We start from the raw sequence: 19,481 nt of genomic DNA on the forward strand, positions 1-19,481 counted from the left end.
CGGAGTTCTCTGCAAGTGAGTGACTCATCAGAACAAGAACAGAAGGCATCTGTAAGAGAACTCCCTGAACAAAGAATGACCCAGCTCAAGTTGTCAGAACTGTCAGGGTTGGGAAACTCCGTCTTAACACATGAAGACAATTATTATTGTGCTATAAAACTGTAGATCTAATCTACATATGAATAAATGTGCAAGTACAGCTGGCAGAATAGGAAAGGAGAGCAGGAAGAAGAGGAGGAAGGGTCAATGCACTAACGAGCGGGCGGAGGTGGTTTGGCGGTCAAGGGCTACAATAAGAGCAATAAAACTGCCACAAACTAAGATGAGAAGAGAGAGAGGAAGGGGGACAGGGACAGCAGGAGGCAAGAGATGGTGCTTCAAATCCACCAACAATTGACAAAGTATTTCATTTGAAATTGTGGAACTAACTCCCTAGAAGAACTAAAACTTCAAAAAAGCCTCAAAGACATTAGTCAAAGAACTAAGTCTCAGAATAAGAAGAACAGAGTACAATAAATTGAGCTGCTCCTCTGTTTAAAAAAAAATGGGAAAAATTATAATAAAATGCATAATTTTTAATAAAGTATAAGAAGAATACATTAAAAAAAGAAGGCCTACAGGTTAACCTGGGTGGCTTGCTCATAGTAACTCATGGTATAGTAACAGTACTTACAACACAATATTGTACATAGTATAAGAATGATAGTATTTTACTAAGCACACATGGTAGTCTAAGAGATTTTTGTCTTTCAGATACCAAATCTTGACTATTTACATTACAATGAAATCCTTGTGTTAACCCTGTTTCTGTAACAAACCAACCTTAAAAGCAGAAAGGTTTCTTTTGGCTCACAGTTTTAGAAATGGATCAGTTGGGTCTCCATTGCCCCTGGGCCTGTGGCAGACAGAATATTATGGTAGAAATACGTGATCAAAGAAGCTACTTAGTTCCTGGTGATATGAAACAAAGACAAGAACACACCCCCAGGGACCTAAGTTTGTCCATTAGATTCCACATTTCAGATTTTCCACTGCTTCCCAGGAGCACCCCAGGCTGAAGAACAAGCCTTCCGTACACAGGCCTTTGAGGACACTTACCCAAACCACAGCAACCAGTTTTTATAATATATCTCACATACTGTCATTTGTAGTGACAGCAAATTGTATCAAATCCTGGATGATGTGGGTTACAAGTAGAAATAAAATGAAAATATATGATTCAAATGATTAGTTGAAAGGCTCCAAGATCAATGTTTTGGTTTTCATTTTAACTTTTCAACCTGCCCATTATGACTAATTGAGAACGTGTGCCTTGTTCTGACTTTGTATCATTGTATGTTATTACAACTTTAAATTCAGTGCTGCTTTCTTTGGCCTTTGGACCTGTACCTTGATGATGCTGAATGACGATGGTGATACAAGATTTAAGAGAAACACAGAGGCATTTTTCCCCCAGGATTGCCTTTCAAAGGCACGCCAGAGCGGAACTGAAGAATGCTATGCTTCTGGATAAAATCTGATGATAGATTCAAAAGACAGACCTGATGAAAAAGATCTTGCAAACCAAAGACTGTAATAGTTTGTAGTTCCCTCTGCTCTGGGACCATGTGAAAGTGCATCAGATCGAGTCGAGGCCCATTTTGGTCTGTGAAGGTGGCTTTTGTCAACAATCATCACCCACAGTGCTGGTGGCAGAGGGTTTCATGCTATAAACCCGATGTGTCCCTCACCCTTTGGGAACGAGTGACAGATTTCCTCTCCCACCTCCATGCCCATGTATCTCAGTCCACCATTGGGGCTGCAAGGAGAACTGGTAAGGGTCCAGGAATCTGGACACAGCTTGTCTCTGCCTCTTACTATAAAATGTAGGGTGAGCCATCTGACCTCTCTGAACCTCCACTTTGCTCATCTATAAAGCAGAACCACCAAAACAAAGCTGCAGGATTGTTGGGGAGCCTAAAGAAACCACAGGCTACATCAGTTTCTACGAGGGGCACTGGGCAAAGGTTTACCTGGTGATATTTTAACTGGCATCAGGTTCAGCACTTCTTTGTGTCCCGTTTGTTCCTCCAAGTAATCCTAGTAATACTGCTGCCCGGGACTGCCCAAGACACCACGGACATCTGACAAACTGACCCTGTTCTAATGATTGTCATGGCAAATGAGCGTTTACCATGTGTCTAAATTTCTCCATTGTGAATCAGCTCACAACACATGGAGGAGGTGGATTAGGAGTTTTTTTTTTTTTTTTTTTTTTTTTAAAAAAAAAGGCAGCTGGGCGGTGGTGGCGCACACCTTTGATCCCAGCACTTGGGAGGCAGAGCCAGGCAGATCTCTAAGTTCAAGCCCAGCCTGGTCTACTTGACTAGTTCTGGGCCAGTCAGAGCTACATCAGTGGTTTTCTCAATACACATGCACACACATCGAGCAGAATCTTTGTTAAGAACAATACAAAATTACCTGCCAATCCAGGACGGGTCTCTGTATTTATAATGCTGGCTGCTACCACTCTGAGAACTATGACAGAAGAGGGAAGTTTCTGGGCAGTGAGGCAGTTTCCTTTTTCAGCTTTAGCATTTACAACAAAATCGTAGCTATTCAAACCTCTAAGCGCCACTTGGCTTACACCTTCCTACTTAGAAAATGATGCTGCAGAGTCACAAGGGAGTCAAGAAGCATACAAATCCATAGAGGAAACTTGAGATGATCACGAAGATCAATCACACAAACCTGGAAGGTGAAACACATTCTAACCTTTGCTCTTTAAAAGTCCATGCTATGGAAGAATAGAAATGGGGAAAGAAAATGCCTGAGAGACTCTTTTTATATTGAAAATACCAAAGCAACATAAAAATGAATGGCGATATGTGAACCTGGACAGAAAAAATAATTATATGAAGTGATCTGGAAATAAAAAAAATTGAGTATAGACTATAGGAAACTGCTAACTTTCCGGGTATAAAACTGCTAGTGTAATTATTTAGGAAAATGTGTTTATTCTTAGGTGATACCAAGTGATAATTCTAGAGGGCAATGAGGGCTGAAGCGTTGCTCTGGTTTGAGTGTGTTCTGCAGGTATTTATGTGTTGGAACTCGATCCTTAAATCTACATGTTGTTGGCATTTGGAGATGGGCCTTTGGGTGTGGCTGAGGTTAAACGAGGCTGCATGGGTGCAGGCTCCCTGATGTGGCTAGTGGCGTTCTAAGAAAAGGAAAGGATCCGAGTTAGTACACTGGGCTACCTTGCCCCATGCGGTCCTCTGTCACATTAAGGTACATTGAAAAGTTCCTCCCAGATGCCAACCAGATGTCAGTGCCAAGTTATTGGACTTTCCCACCTCAGGAACCTGGGCCAAATAAACTTGTATTTTTTTAGAAGTTACAGAATCAGAAATGTTGTTTCAGTAACAGGAAATGGACTAGACAAAAGTCACGTTTGCCACTTTTCAAATGGTGTAGTGGAAAAGCTCTTAGATGTATGTACTGTGCACACACACACAAACGGAAGAGAGAGAGAATACTAACAGTGACTAGTGTAGGTGGCAGGTAAGTACATAATCCTTGTACCATCCTTCAGCTCCCTGTAGGACTGGAGAACTTAAAAAGTTAGAGCACTTCTATCTATATTATCCCTCTAAGTTTTATATATAAAGATGAATGTTACATATTCAGTTAAGTATAGTATTGGTTACTTGTGCACACTTTTGTTTGTTTTTTGCTTTTTGGTGTCAGGGATTGAACTTACATGCTGCACAAGGGCTTCACCACTCAACTTACATCCTTAGCGGCAGTTATTCAAACAAAGCAAAACAACATTGGGTGTCCGTGAAGAAGATTCGGGTGAGAAATTTAGGACCAACTACGGGCCGGTTCACTTTCGAGTTCTCTCTGTAGGGTCACGCATCTGTTCTAACGAGGAGCTTTGTGGCCCTGGGTTCTGTGCTTTCTCCGGGTGTGACTCTTTCGGGCCCTCCTGCTGTGCCGCTTCTTATGGCAGGGATTTCCTTTGCCTTCCTTCTTCGCCTCTGAGGCTCTCATCCAACGCTTCAGAGTACGGTTGTGCGGGCTGACACAGATCCTTCTGCGTTTAACATGGAGGCTGCCAAGAAAGGGAAAAAAATCTTCAGGAAAATTGCAAATATAAGCCAGGCGGTGGCGGCGCAGATCTTTAATCCCAGCACTTGGGAGGCAGAGGCAGGAGGATCTCTTGAGTTCGAGGCCAGCCTGGTCTACAGAGCGAGATCCAGGACAGGCACCAAAGCTACATAGAGAAACCCTGTTTCAAAAAAACGAGAGAGAGAGAGAGAGAGAGAGAGAGAGAGAGAGGGAGGAGAGAGGAGAGAGGAGAGAGGAGAGAGAGAAAAAACATTGTAACAAACTCAGGGAAAATAATTCTCTTCCCTCTTGAAACTTCATCCAATAAAACCAGTTCATCCTTACTGCCATCTCTAGCACATCCTTGTGTGGACCCCCTCAGCTGGAGACCCCCCGCTTCTTCCCTCCAAGTCACCATGCAGGTCATGCCTCTGTTGGTACTTAATTTCCCACGTCTGTTGTACCTGTTTTATTGCTCCTACTGAAGTAACATTACATCTTGATAGAGAGATAATCGAGAGAGAATTTTGAAAAGCCCCATTACAGTAGGAGCTCAGTTACTCCGTACAGACATGAAGTCAAACTTGGCCAATAGAAAAACCTACTAAAATATTTGGCTGTCTGATAAAATTTAATATAATGTAGTTCTAAATCACAATTCAGAATTTGTTTTCATTTTTCTATGGGATAGCCCTCACAATTTGGGGTAACTAGACGAGTCTCCTGTTATAAAAATCGTGTGACTTTTAATTCTCCCTTAGGTGCCAGGTAGATCTGATGAAACGCGGCAAATCCTGCTGTATCTCCATGTATAATACAGTCCTGATAAACTGAAACCCCGCAAGCTTGATATTTACGGGGAGATGAAGGAAGGGGCGGGGGAAATAGGCTGCCATTTCTCTTAGGAGAAACTATTATCAGATCATGTGTGGCATCAACACAGAGGAGGAGAATGTGGGCAGGTGGGGGTGGGCTTTAGTAAAGCCAGACTGTGGAGGAAAATCGATTTGAAAGGAGAGGACATCCTATTAGAAGGCAGTATATTCTCTAAGGGCCTTACATTGAGGTGGCTTCAGAATCAACACGCATCTCGGCAGCTTTGTTCTTGGGGGAGAAAACCTCCAGCACCACTGAGCTAGAAAAACTAAAAAACCTAGTTGCAGCGCCTTCCTACCTGCCCAAAGGAGAGAGACACACTCCTGCGGAGAAACCATAGGAGGCATAACTGTGTGGGAGCTAAAGGAATAGGCAACAACCTCCACATGGAAGCAAGCCTGTTTCGTGGCCGGCCCAGTAAGGGCCCACGGTTGAGTGCAATCCTCTGATGATGTTTAGAATCTTCAGGCGTAGAACGTGCGAACCTCAGCTGTATGCTACTGCTCTTTCACTCGGGATTAAAAGATGAGGCAACATTGAGAAAGGGGGTAGCGAACTCCACACTCCCTCAGACACCCCAGTTTCATATCCCTAACAGGCATTGGCTCACCCCATTCTGAATTTCTAGATCAGAAACCAGGGAGACCTCCTGATTCCTCACCCAGGAGAGTAAGAACAAATAGTCTAAAGGACAATGGCATGGTGGAGCACACCTTCAATCCCAGCACTCTGTGAGTTCAAGGCCAGTCTGATCTACAGAGTTCCTGGATAGCCAGGACTACATAGAGAGAACCTGCCTCAAAAAAAAAAAAAAAAAAAAGTACTTCAATGAGTGTGAGCTGTGGTCCTCCCATGAAGACTATACCTGGGATTGTTCACTAAAGTTCATGTCTGACCCCCTTCCTCAGAGCAGCCCTTCAAAACTACTACTGAGAAATTCTAACCTCCTGAATGACTTCATGGGGGATGGAGGGTGGGGTAGGGTGGGGGTGGACAACAATAACAAGCTGATTTTTCTCTCCAAGAGACAGTCTCTGTGAAGTGCAAGAAGCCTCCGCCTCCACCAAGGAGAACAGCTTTTCAGTTTGTTTCTGGAAGCTCCTTAAGTTCCGCTGGAAGAGTGTCAACAAGCCGGCTGTTACCTCAGCCTGGAGAAAGCACACTGATCATTTATAGATCAGAAACACAGGACTTGTTTCCAGGCAGAAAATGGAGGGGAAGAGTCTCGTGAGTTCACTGATATTTAATTTCTATTCTGTAATTAATTAATCAATCGTAGTTTATAGTATACGATGCTTGGGAGTTACATTTGTAATACAAGCGATGCTTTCTGCATCTTAAACACTGGTCTCAAATCTTACAGCCTTTATATACCATCAAGGTTAACCGACTACATTTTAGACAAAAACAGGCATGCTTCTGTAGTAAAATCATTTGAAAATAAGACTTCTTAGGTTGAGTATTAGAAAACATAACAGAGAGGATCTATAACATCACTTAAAGATACAAAAGTCTAATTTTGAAACCAAATCACAACTGCCCTGTATTTTTCAACTTGCTTATCAGCACAGAGTTCAATTTATAAATTGATACTTTTATAAATTAAATGTTTAAAAACAAAGATTGGTTTCATAATTTCCCTTTAATTACAAATTAGTACTTTGAGGGCTGGTGAGATGGCTCAGTGGTTAAGAGCACTGTCTGATCTTCCAGAGGTCCTGAGTTCAATTCTCAACAACAACACGGTGGCTCATAACCATCTATAATGGGATCTGATGGAGGGCATGTGTATATGTAGACAGAGCACTCATACATAAAAAAAAAAAAATAAGAAAAAAACAATCTAGTACTTCTAAAACCTAAAGGTTAATTCTTCAATCACATTTTTCCTCCTCAAAGTGAGGATGTCATGGTTTGAATCTGAAATGTTCCTCACAGGCTAATGCTTCAAATGCCTGCTCCCTGACTGTTCTCCTGTTTCAGAAAGCTGTGGGACCTTTGGAGCTGGGACCTTGCTTGTAGAAGCCGTTCACTAGGAACTGGCCTCTGAGAGTCATAGCCCAGCTCCTGATTCTGGCCTCACTGTGCTTTCGGGCCCACCATGACGTGACAAGTCTCTGCCACATGCAGCCTCCCACCATGAACTCCACCATGTCTTGACTATCACCGTGGACTCCAGCACTTGCAAGCCATCAGCCAAATAAATCTTTCCTCAATCACATTGTTTCTGTCGGGCATTTTGGTCAGAGAAGGCAAAAGAAGCAAACACAGAGGGTTTCCACTGGTTTTCTTCCTATGCCTTGAAGATCTCTGACATCCGTCAACCCCACCTACACCGAAATCCTCTTGCAGATGGTGTTCTCTTGTAATCTGTCTCTCAAATACCCACAGAAACATTTTCTTTTTTTTTTTTTAATTCTAGGTTGGAATGACAGATAGGCCTATGTCGGTGATGTGGAAGGACTTGGGAAGACCAGTTGGTGTTTCCCAGAGCAGAGCATCTAAACCAGGCTTGGTCAGTTTGGTTCAGCAGTGTAGGTGCGATGCAAACACCCAGCTGACCCAAGTTGCTATCGACTATCTACGACTTTTCAACTCTCCAACAATTACCAATGACATTTATTAAAATTCGATAAAATACTGGTAGAATTTCAATCGAGTATACTTTATTAGTCTTAGAGGGCTATTTAAGGATAGATTTAGGGAGAGTCATGGTTTCAGGGGGTTCAGCCCATGACTGATGGGCTCCAAGCACTTGATGAGAACACCATGTCTGTGGGAATATGTGCTGGGAGGGGTTCTTCCCATTGTGATGGACAGGACGCAGGACATCCACCAGTGATGGGAAGGAAGGGACGGGGGACAAAGTCAGACCCTAGTGACCCACTTCCTCCCACCCCACAAGGCTGGATCCCCAGCAGGCCCCACCTTCTAGAGTTTATCGACCCTCCCAGCATAGTGTCACCAGCCGCTGAGCAGTCATTTAAGTAATAAGCCTGTGGGAGACAGGTTATACTCAAACCCCAGGTCAGAGATTTTCCAAATGGTAAGAACCTGAAGTGCCTCTTAGAAGGAGGCACGTTACAGTATGTGCCCTGGACGACCGCAGATTGCACCGGTTCCCAATGATTAAACCATCCAAGCTGATGGAGCCAGGGGAGTGCAAACTGAGGCTGAAAGTTCTCTACCCTCTGTTTTCCTCTGGAGTCGCCCAAGATTATCCAATCTTGGGCAAATAATTGTTTGCTCCTCAGCACCTGACCTCAAGTGTAGTTTTCAATGAATTAGTCTCTGACTCTTTTGAGAATGTTATAAAACCCAATGGACCAGAACTTCCCCCCAGGAATATGTTTATGGGTTTACATGTAAAAATGTCAAGGAATTCACAGCCCCCAATCTGAAGATTGTTTGTCAATGGGTTGTTTATGAACCCTTTCTCTGCCATTTTTAGAAGTCTTTGTCTTGGATCAGGGTTTCTCAGCTTCCATAGTGAGTGGGTGTCTCTGAAAAGATGCTGAGAAATCCTCAACATTCATCTTCTCATTCTCCTAGTAATAAGATAGCTTTCTCTTGGAAAAGTGTGTGTGTGTGTGTGTGTGTGTGTGTGTGTGTGTGTGTGACAGAGACAGAGACAGAGATCCTAGAAGTAATTCACACTACCAGATTAAAGAAAATCATAGGATGCCCCATAGGACCCAGCTGGGTAAAAAGTTTCCTGAAGACTCCACAAGGGCAGAGAACACTGGATCTCTCTCGTATCCTCACTCACTTCATGGAACAGTTCTTGGTACACAATCACTGACTAATAGACACGTGTCACATTTGTTAATAGAACAAGGGTTCTCAGGAGCTTGGGCATAGGCAATGGTGTTATTTTGATAGTCCAAGGAAAGAACACCAAATGGCTCGTTAGCATCACCCAGATGCATGCGTAGTGTTAAATCATCATGCCAGGGAGATAACTCACTTGTGATACTAGAATTTAAGAGGAAATTTTCTTTCTTTGTTGAGATAAGCTATCACTCTGTGACCCAGGCTAACCTTGAACTAATGATCCATCTGCCTCACCCTCCTGAATGCTAGGATTACAGGCATATGCCTCCGTACCTGACCTTGGAAGAGCAAGTTATGGTGAGCCCCTCTCTTCCTTTTGAATGCCGTTGGAAGAGAAGTAGTGCTCTCTTCTCAAGCAAGAGAGCTGTGTGAGAATCCCATTTCTGCCATTTGCTAGCAACCCTACATCAGGTGAATGACGTAATCCCGTCCACTGGCTTCTTCTGCATGACAGGGAAATAAACTATGCCTTCCTCTCCAGTTGTTGCTGTTGGCCTTCAGGACTGACCCTGAGGTGCAGTGGAAGGTCTGGAGGTCCACCAGGAATCAACACTCCAGGATCAAAAGCAGATGAAAGCATTTGCAAGTGGATTGCATGCAGTACTGTGAGCAGTGCAGATGGCCAGTCTGCTTTTCAGATCATAAATTGCTGTTGAATTCAGAGAGAATGTCAGCAACCATCTCCTGCCTGGGGAAAGTCACAGTTTAAAGCCGTGGCATATGATATTGTCGTCACTGACTGCTATTTTGTTTGTTTGTTTGTTTGTTTTTTCATTCAGAATCTCCTTTGTTTTGTTTGGTAAAGTCACTAATGTTTTCTGCTGACTGAGGACATTTAACCGCAGCACAGCATTATGGAAAGGCTGAAGGGTGTGCGCAGGACTTGGGTCACTCCTGTACAAAGAGATTGTGTGTTTATTCCAGGTGGCCTGGCACTCAAGGGACAGGAGAGTTACTCTTTTGTTTGAATGGTGTGTTGGTTGTGTGTCAGGTAAAGCACTTCGAGCTAGTGTTTGTTAGCCAAGGGAATAACCAGCCTTCAGTTTTACAAGTCCTTGCTGCAGGGCACTCACATGACTGCAGCCAAATCACAGTCCCCGTCAGCTCTCTGGATGCTGCATGAATTCACTCTTTCCAGAAGCCTCCTGGAAATATGATGGGAAACTTCAGTGCAACAGCTGGAAGCTATGGGAAGTATGGCTACAAGAAAGGGAAGAAAACCACATTACAGTCTGCAGAATACCGACTTGACCTCATCTTAAAGATGCCAGAGACACCGATGGTAAATCTACTCAAGCAAGTACTTCCTGGGGGCTTCCCGAGTACGGACAAAGGCAGGACGTGTCTCTGCCTTCTAGAACTTAAGCTGTACCACGAAAGAGAGAATGCAAATCTAGGCAAAGTGACGTAACGGATGAAAACTGTGAAAAGCGGCAGCCAGCGATGCTACGAGGGTAGCACGTGGAGGATGGAGAGATAGTTAGTGTTGTCTTGTGCAGTTCATTTCGAAAAAGAGAGGCCTCATGGGCCTCAGGTGAAGGTTTGAAGTTTTCTATTAGAACAGCTTGGCTTGCAGAGCGTGCGTGAGGTCACAGGCTCAGTCTCCAGCACCATCACCACCAACAGGAAGCATGGTGGCACACACCTGTGATCCTAGCACTCGGGAACCAGAGCAAGAAGACTATACTAGTTTGGGCCAACCTGTGCTACGTAGTGAGGTTCTGTTTAGAAAGCAGAACGAAACAAAAACAAAATGAAAAAAAAATTCTGAGACAAAAACACATGGCATGGTTAGGGTGCCTTTTCTGAACTGAGTAGCTAGGAGGGCCAGTGTTAGCAGATTCAGAAAAGCTGAACCAACATCACTAAATCCTCAATGACAGTCTGAGAAGGCTTAGCTTTTGTGAAAAGGGGATCACTGTTTGATGTTGCTGGAGGTCTTCTCTCCAGGTTCCACCATGCCCCGCAGTCCCACAATCCATGTATAAAATAATCACTCAGATGCTTATATTATTTATAAACTGTATGGCCATGGCAGGCTTCTTGCTAACTGTTCTTTTACCTTAAATTAACCCATTTTTATAAATCTATACCTTGCCACGTGGCTGGTGGCTTACCGGCGTCTTCACATGCTGCTGGTCATGGCGGCGGCTGGCAGTGTCTCTCTGCCTCAGCCTTCCGCTTCCCAGAATTCTCCTCTCTCCTTGTCCCACCTACTTCCTGCCTGGCCACTGGCCAATCAGTGTTTTATTTATTGACCAATCAGAGCAATTTGACATACAGACCATCCCACAGCAGTTTGACAAAGATTGAAAACATCCATTGTGTAGTGATAGTGGGGATGGATTAAGTGGTGGGAGGTGACAAGCAGGAGGTGACATTGAAATGAGCTTATGCTGTCAAGACGTAAGGTATTGAAGACAGCCCAGAAACGAAACCACATTCCTCACGTTACAATACCTGCAAAATCCTACACGGCACACACGGGGATTCTCTCTGCTTTCCATTTTACCAACTGAATAGTGAACACAAAACGAGGTTAGAAATCGTCCTGAGCAGTGGCTTGCAGGTGGTAGCCTCATAAAGAGCTGTGAGCTTCTGAATGAATTAACAATTGGTTGGAACATGTAGACCTCTACTCAGGAGAAGCAGCTGCCTAACCCACGAAAGTGCCAGGTCTGTCCGCAACTTTGGGGGAAGAAAAGCAACTGACTATAGAGTTTAAAATGTGTAACCACTTTGTAGGAATCAAACTGTACTGTTAATTTGTTTACTCGCTTGTCCAATCATTAAATAAAATGCTTTTGTTTTCAGCAGTTAGACTGTTTCCAACATAATTTTCATCAATGGGAGATGTGAAAATAAGTGAAATCATATGTCCCTATACTCAAGAGGCTGTAGTAAAACCAATTTGGAACTAAATGCTTGGGATACAATCCCACTGGCCCAGGTAATTATGCTTCTAAGAGATGGTCCTCTCCTTCCCCCATATGGATTCTGGGGATCAAGCTCGGGTTCCCAGACTCCCAAGCAACTGAGCCATCTTGCTGGCCCTACTTCTGGAGTTCTGTCCTTCAAAGAGAGTCATACAAGTTATAAGGACAGGTGCACAGTCATTCACTAAGACAAAAATTTAGGTTCATCTAAAATAAACCTCTAAAAAACATTTCAATGAAGAAGCAATGCATACTTGCAAAAGGTTAATATATTAGGAATATGTATGTATATATATCACATACGCATTTAATATCAGAGTACTTAAACATATAAATCAAATAATGACAGAAGAGAGAAACAAATAGCAATACAAGAGTGTCAGAACCTTGATCTGGAGGAGGTGGGAATGGGAGGTGTGCTGGGGGAAGGGGAGGGGGGCAGGAAGGGAGAGAACAAGGGAATCTGTCTGTGGCTATTATGTAGAACTGAATAGTATTGTAAAATAAATAATAATAATAATAAAAAGAGTGTCAGAAGATTTCAGGACCCCACTTTCGAAAGTGGACAGATCATCCACATATGAAGTCAACAAGGAAGCAGGAGACTTGAACAACAGCAGATCGCATGGACCCAACAGGTCCACACACAACATTCTACTCAACCACAGCAGAGCACATATTCTTCTGCTTGCACAGAGGAGTCTCCAAAATAGATTCCATGCTAGGTAACAGAGTAAATCTTAAATTGAGGGAGATTAAAATCATTCTGAATATCTTTTAGGTATGACCACAACGACAAAGGAAAAGTGGTAAGGACAAGGGAATTTCACAACACACACTTGGACATCTTTTGAGCTAAGGAAGGAATCATAATGGAAACTAGGAAATATCTTGAGATAAAGAAAATAAAAACACAGCACGTACCTTAACTTGTGGAATATCACCAAACATCGCTGAGAGGAAAGTTTGTTTCAATGAGCAGCTACAGCAAAAAAGAAAAACCTCCAAGAACTTACCCAGAATGCCCACAAATAGCTAAATAAACAGTAGCACATCCGATCTAAATAAAGGATGCACTAGATATGGATATGCTCAGATATGAATGCCCATAACTTAGAAGCACAAGACCTGTCCAAGAAAGCCCATTAGCATCCTGTCCTTAGAGGGGAAGGGTCCATAGGCCCTACCCCTCCCAGAGAGCCCATAGGCAGTTCATGGCTGCTGGAGGAAGGAGAAGTGGAAGGTGATGGGGGTGAATATACTCGAAATATGAAGATGTCATAATGAAAGTCATCACTGTGTATGATATATGCAAATAAAAACTTTGGGGGAAAGAATAAATGAACTTCAATCCAATGTATTGTATCCTAGGAAAACAGGATATACATAGACTCCCCAAATATGTGTCAATTATGTATCTATGTGAGCCCATTCACAAAAATCCTCAATGACTTCTAAGCTATGCATTCTGGTTAATAACTGTGTTTGAAATGTGACTATACAAGTGACATAAAGCATTTGTACTTCTGCTCAGCTCTGCTTTTCAAGGAGGAAAAACAAACATTTCCCTGAGTAAACCATCATGCAACAAGGATCTTCCTTTTCGCCAGTAATCTAGTAAAAGGTTTTCATTTTGTCGTGCATATGGGTGTGCACAGAGTCCGCTAGATGACCTAGAAGTAGAAAAACGTCATTTGTCCAGAAAATATCTTTTGAGTGGCCACCACGTGACAGACTCTCAATTTGAAATTTCTAAATGAACAAGGCAAAATATTTGACCTTATGATGCCTAACATTCCAACGGGAGGCTGTAAGAAGAACGAATTACTCCAGCCCACCAAACTAAGTATTGGGCAGGGGGTGTAGCTCATTGCTAGAGTGCTTGCCTAGTATATAGGAGACGCTGGGCTCCATCCCCAGCAAAACCAAACAAAGTAAGTGCTCAGTGAGATATGTTCAAAATGCTGTGGGATCACAGGTGAATGAATTCATCCACAAAAGTCCACACACGCCGGGCGGTGGTGGCGCACGCCTTTAATCCCAGCTCTCGGGAGGCAGAAGCAGGCGGATCTCTGTGAGTTCGAGGCCAGCCTGGGCTACCAAGTGAGTTCCAGGAAAGGCGCAAAGCTACACAGAGAAACCCTGTCTTGAAAAACCAAAAAAAAAAAAAAAAAAAAAAAAAAAAAAAAAGTCCACACACTGTAGGACTCCATTTATATGGAATGCCCAGAACAGGCAAATCTATAGAAATAAAAAGTGGATCCATGGTTGCCAGAGGCTGGGAGGAGTGAATGGGAATGATTGCTAGCAGGAACAGGAATTTCCTTGGTGTGATTAAAAACATGATATAATTAGAGTGACGAAGCCTTTATGAATGTGACTATTAAAAATCATTGAGTTATGCTGAGCGGTGGTGGCGCACGCCTTTAATCCCAACACTGGGGAGGCAGAGGCAGGTGGATCTCTGTGAGTTTGAGGCCAGCCTGACCTACAAACGAGTTCCAGAATAGTCAGAGCTGTTACACAGAGAAACCCTGTCTCAAAAAAATGAAAAAAAAAATCATTGAGTTACATTTTAAAATGGTGAATTTTGCTGCGTAAACACTAGTTGTAGTTATGTTTATTAATACATTGATTTCCTAAAATCATTTGTTCCTTTAACTGCTTACTTTCCAAGTCAGACTCTTAATATCCCAAACAAATTACAGTATTGAGTTTGTCCATGGATTCATCCATACATTTATCTGTCTCACTATATATATAAAATGTGCTGTGGTTTTGACTATGGTGTGTCCCCCACAGATTCATGTACTGAATACTGGGTCCCTGGATGATGGCACTATCCTGGGAGATGATGGAATTTTGGGAGATGAGACCTAACTAGAGGAAGTGAGTTATTAAGGGCATCCCATCCTCTCTCCTTCCTGTCTGCCCTGAGTTGAGTGGCCTTGGCTATATGGTCCCACTACAGCCATGTTCTACCTTGTCACAGGCCCAGAATCAACAGAGTCAATAACTACAGACAGAAACTTCAGAAACTGTTAAACAAAATGACTAATTTCTCCTTTTAGGTTGTGTTTCCCAAGTATTTGTCACACAAGCAGGGGGAAAAAACCTGATTATATTGCTATACAAAACTCTTGGAGTGGAACCATGAGGGGCTGCTAACTTCAGAACACTGATGTCAATTGTGTTCCGAACAACTCTAAATTATGGAATGTACCTTTTAGAAGCATGGTGGGAAAAGGGAGTCACAAGAAAACCTGTGAGGTAACCCAAGCGCTGATATCAACTCAGGGAATAGCTTTAAATCAGAAAGTCGTCCAGAACCCATAGGTGTTTCATAAAACTGAGATGCACTTCTCATATAAAAATGTGGGATTAGTTCAGCTGGAGACTATTTGACTCATCTGTGAGATGAGCTAATTAAAGGGCCCTAAGTAGCTAAGCATTTAGTGTATGTTGGTAGTTAGGACCAGTGATGCCTTGACATGGTCCAAAATACAAAATACCAGAAAAAACTTTGAAGAGGTGCACGGGGAGTTGGATGGTGAAAAATGCGCGAACAGGGTAGATTGGGTGAGGGCAGTGCTAAGATTCTGTTGGATGACATCGCCCCCTAGAGGTTCTGCTGTGCAAAGTCCTGTCAGCATTTCCCTTAAAAAACAAAAACAAAACAAAAAAAACCCCGCTCCACTACTTTGACTTCAGTGGCAACTCCAGAATTTTACATAAGAGAGATTTAGAGGTATCAAGTAGGTTGAAGAAGAGAATTATGAAACTGTTAGTGGAAACCATGAAGGGAAAACGTCAAGACACAGGTATAGGCAATGACTTTCTGAATATTGCTCCCATAGCTCAAGGAACAACAGCAAGGACTGATGGATGGGATTGCATCAAATTAAAAAGCTTCTGCACAGCCAAAGAAAGACAGTGAAGAGACAGATCTCAGAGCTGGAACCACTCTTTGCCAGCTATTCATTGAATATTCAGAATGTACACAGAACTGAAAGAAACCAAGCCCTTCAAAAGAATAAGTAACCCTATTAACAAATGGGCAAATGAACTCAATAGACAATTTTCAAGTGAAAAAATTAAAACCAATTCATAAATATGTGCAAACAATTTTCAGCTTCTTTAGTTACTGAGGAAATAGAAATTAAACGTACAATGAGATTACTTTTCATGGCAGTCAAAGTGATAGTCATCAAAACCAAAACCAAAACCAAAAAACAAACCAAAGCAAAAACAAAAAACAACCAACCAACCAACCAAACAAACAAACAAACAAACAAAAAAACCCAGTGAATGCTGGTAAAGATACAAAGAAAGGGACTTGATACAATGATGTTGAGATTGCAAATTAGCACTGCCACTGTAAATATATGTGCATGGAGATTTCTCAAAAATTAAAAATGGAACCTCTGTGTGATCCAGCTATACCATTCCTTGGGACATGCCCAAAGGAACTGAAGTTATTATACCACAGAAATAGTCACACACCTGTATTTATTGTGGAACTATGCAATGCAGGGTCATGGTCAAGAAAAAGACTCATTTACTTGGTACCCAGAGGGTGGCACTGTTTGGAAAAGGTTGTAGAACCTTGGAGAGGTGGAGCCTTGCTAGTGGAGGCGTTATCCCTGAGGGCTGGCTTTGAGAGCTAGCGCTCTCTCTCTCTCTCTCTCTCTCTCTCTCTCTCTCTCTCTCTCTCTCTCTCTCTCTCCTCCCTGTGTGATCTCTCAGCTTCTTGCTCTGACCCCCTGACCCCCTGCTGCTATGGTTTCCTTACCATTATGAACTCCCTCTCGGGAACTGTTAATAATAAACTCTTCTGTAAGTTGCCCTTGGTCATGGTGTTTTATCGCATCAACAACAGGTAACTAATACAGCGCACATCAGTGGATGGGTGGATCAGGAGGAAAATGACATGGGCGTCAAAGGGGCCTGCCGAGACGCTCAGTGGGCAAAGGGACTGACCAGCCTGATGCCCTGAGCCTGATCCCTGGGAACCATAAGGTGGAAGGAGAGAGCAAACTCCTGAAAGTTGTTCTCTGACCTCTACATGCCTGTCCAATGGCACATGTGTACACGCCCATCCCGCCATACAAAGATATAAATGTGATAAAAAAAAAATGGTTTTTACCAAGGTAAAAAGGGTCCACTAGGAATGTGGAAGGGCAAGAGAGGAAGTGAAAGCAAAACATGGTAATAGAGGGGTTGACTCAATGAAAGTACAACATACACACGTATGAAAATGTGATGAAATGCTAATAAAGGGTAGAATTACATGTCAATTATTCTGTGGCTGCATTGTTTTTACTTAGATGACACTGTTATTTGTGGAGGGAGCTGATAATAGATTAGGAGGTTCAATCTTTCCCTAAAGACTGCCTAATGCCACCATCACATGAGTCCAGGAATATAACAGGACATAAGCTTTCTTTCCAGCCATAGATCACACAAACGCAGATCTGTCTGATGGAGTTAGCGTTCCACTGAAGGGACATAGACGAAAAAATGTAAATTCTAGAGATTTTCAGCAGGGTGGGCTTGTGCAGCAGCACACACCCATAGAGTAAATCCTACTGAGATGTAAACTAGCTGGAGGCTGTGAGCTACAGTCAGGCTCTGCCTGACCTTACCCAGCTTCCCCACAGCGGGTCTCCCAGGGGTCAGTCTGCTTTGGAAAGAACATGGCATAACAGAGCCACATCAGAATGTCCTTTTCAAAGCGATTTGTGAGATTGATGTGTGCCTCTTCCTGCTGACAAGAGAAGCAGATACTGAAGTCAGTCCTGGAAGCGGCAGTTAATCGGGGACATAAGTGACTCATTTACCAACCGAGCAGACTGTCTTGGATGGGGTAGAAATCAAACGTGGACTACTTCCGAAGCAAATGTCACCAGAAGCTTAGTGCTAGTAGCTACGAAGTGTGTGGACAGAGAAGTCTGGGGTGAATGCTGGGAAAGAATCGCAGCAGGCTACCCCAAAGGCAGAGTAGCTCATGATGTGGATGGGGGAAACTTAAATCCTCTTTTAGACTTCCCTACCTTGATGCTATCACATGTAAAGAAGGGAAGAAGGATGGACACACACACCCATGGCCACCAGCCAAATTGTATCAATTATAGCCCATTTCCATGTCCACTTCCAGTCTTATTTTGAAGCAGTCTGCTTCCATGACTTCATTACTGCAAGCAAGGCTGCAGTTTACGCCCGCCTGAGAACAAGAGAGCACTGACTGTTCACTGTGCACGAAACATTGGTTTAATTAATCCTCGCGGCAACTGTAAGCAGAAGGAACTGTCTGTGTTCATCCCCATTTAGCAAATGCGCAACTAATGTGCAGAAAAGTTACATAATGTTCCCTAAGTCAAAGGACCCGGAAAGGTGGTCTCGGCTTTGCATCCAGATCATCGAGCCGTTTAGAAAGCCCTGCAGGCTGTACCTGAGTTCCTCTTCTGCATGTCTCCCTGAAGCGGCATGAGAACTTCCCCCAGGTCACCATTTCTCAAATTGTAGCTGCATCAGAATCATTTGGAGTTATTTTTAAGCCAGAGGCAACTGTCAGTGCCCCCCAACCTCACATTTCAGACTAGTAAGTTGGGGTGACACCTGAGCATGCGCGGCCCCAACAGCTTTCCTGGTGAAGCTAATACTGCTGTTCCCAAAATACACTTGGAGGGCCACAGAACAGACACATGCGGGGGAACTGCTGGGATGTAGGATGTGAGCATCTTCGCCTAGACTTGACCCTGCAAATAGCTCTGCAGTGATTCTGTTTACTTACATTTATGTATGGACTATTGAGAGCTACATTTTTAACACTTGCAACATTTCATAATGTTACCTTGAAATGTTACCTTTGCTAGCACTGGAGTGTAACTCAATGGTAAAGCACATTCTTAGAAGGAACGAGACCCTGGGTTCAGTCCCTGGCACCAAAACGAAAATGATGGCAATTAAAAAATATCTCAGCATAACTTAATTTGTATTTCCTCATTGATGAGTTCCAAGCATTCAAATTTGTGCTTTGAATTGCCAAGCACTAATTTGACAAGTTTTTTCATTAAAAAAAAAGAATTCATTTTACAAAATTTGAACTATTTTGGATACTCTCCTGGTTAGTTATTGCTAACTTGAACTTCAATGACCTTGATCAGAGTGGCCTGTTGGCATGTCTGTGGGGGACTGCCTTGACTGTTAGCTGATGTCGGAGGGTCCAGGCCACTGAGCACTGTGCCGCCCATAGTCAGGCCGTCCTGGGTTATATAAGAGCAGAATTCAGGGAGGCAGTGAGCATCCATCCTCTGTGGGTTTTGCTTCAGCTCTTCCTTGAGTTCCTGCTTTGATTTCTCTCAGTGATGGACTGAAACGTGGAACTGTGAGCCATGTAAACTGGTTCCTCTTCCAAAATTGCCTTTGACCAGGGTGATTTATCACAGTATCAGAAAAGCAAACCAGGACAGATACTGATCTTTTGTCAGCAATTAAAAATATTTCCCCAAACAGCTTTTTAAGTTTTGCTTTATTGCTTGCCATTTGTGTATTATTTTAAAATCCTGTCATAGTTTAAAAAATAGCTTTTCTTTTTACAGCCAGCATTTATTGTATGTATATTATGAGTCAGAAATCTTTTTTAAAATATGGCTATCTATTGTCTTAGAACTGTCAGGGCGAATTAATTTTTCTCTCCATTTACAAAGTGCAAAGAAACCATTTTTACCTTTCCTAAGA

General features: G+C 42.9%; 1 protein-coding gene and 1 long non-coding RNA gene across 2 annotated transcripts in view; one reads left to right on the top strand and one right to left on the bottom strand.

Moving 5' to 3' along the window:
* Positions 1-8,081, top strand: part of LOC119088714 — a 32,674-nt gene extending 24,593 nt beyond the window's left edge. Inside the window, exons 2-3 of the long non-coding RNA XR_005092410.1 lie at positions 5,997-6,198; positions 7,394-8,081. This is a non-coding gene — a long non-coding RNA (uncharacterized LOC119088714). The remainder of the gene's footprint in view (positions 1-5,996; positions 6,199-7,393) is intronic.
* Ccl28 (C-C motif chemokine ligand 28) overlaps positions 2,863-19,481 on the bottom strand; it is a 30,613-nt gene continuing 13,994 nt past the window's right edge. The window contains exons 2-3 of the mRNA XM_028885389.2: positions 9,879-10,005; positions 2,863-4,099 (exon numbers count right to left, since the gene is read on the bottom strand). Coding sequence (XP_028741222.2) covers positions 3,910-4,099; positions 9,879-10,005 — 317 coding nt within the window. The 3' untranslated portion in view covers positions 2,863-3,909. The remainder of the gene's footprint in view (positions 4,100-9,878; positions 10,006-19,481) is intronic.

This window comes from Peromyscus leucopus, chromosome 11 (assembly GCF_004664715.2).
Source record: "Peromyscus leucopus breed LL Stock chromosome 11, UCI_PerLeu_2.1, whole genome shotgun sequence".
Classification (NCBI taxonomy): domain Eukaryota; kingdom Metazoa; phylum Chordata; class Mammalia; order Rodentia; family Cricetidae; genus Peromyscus; species Peromyscus leucopus.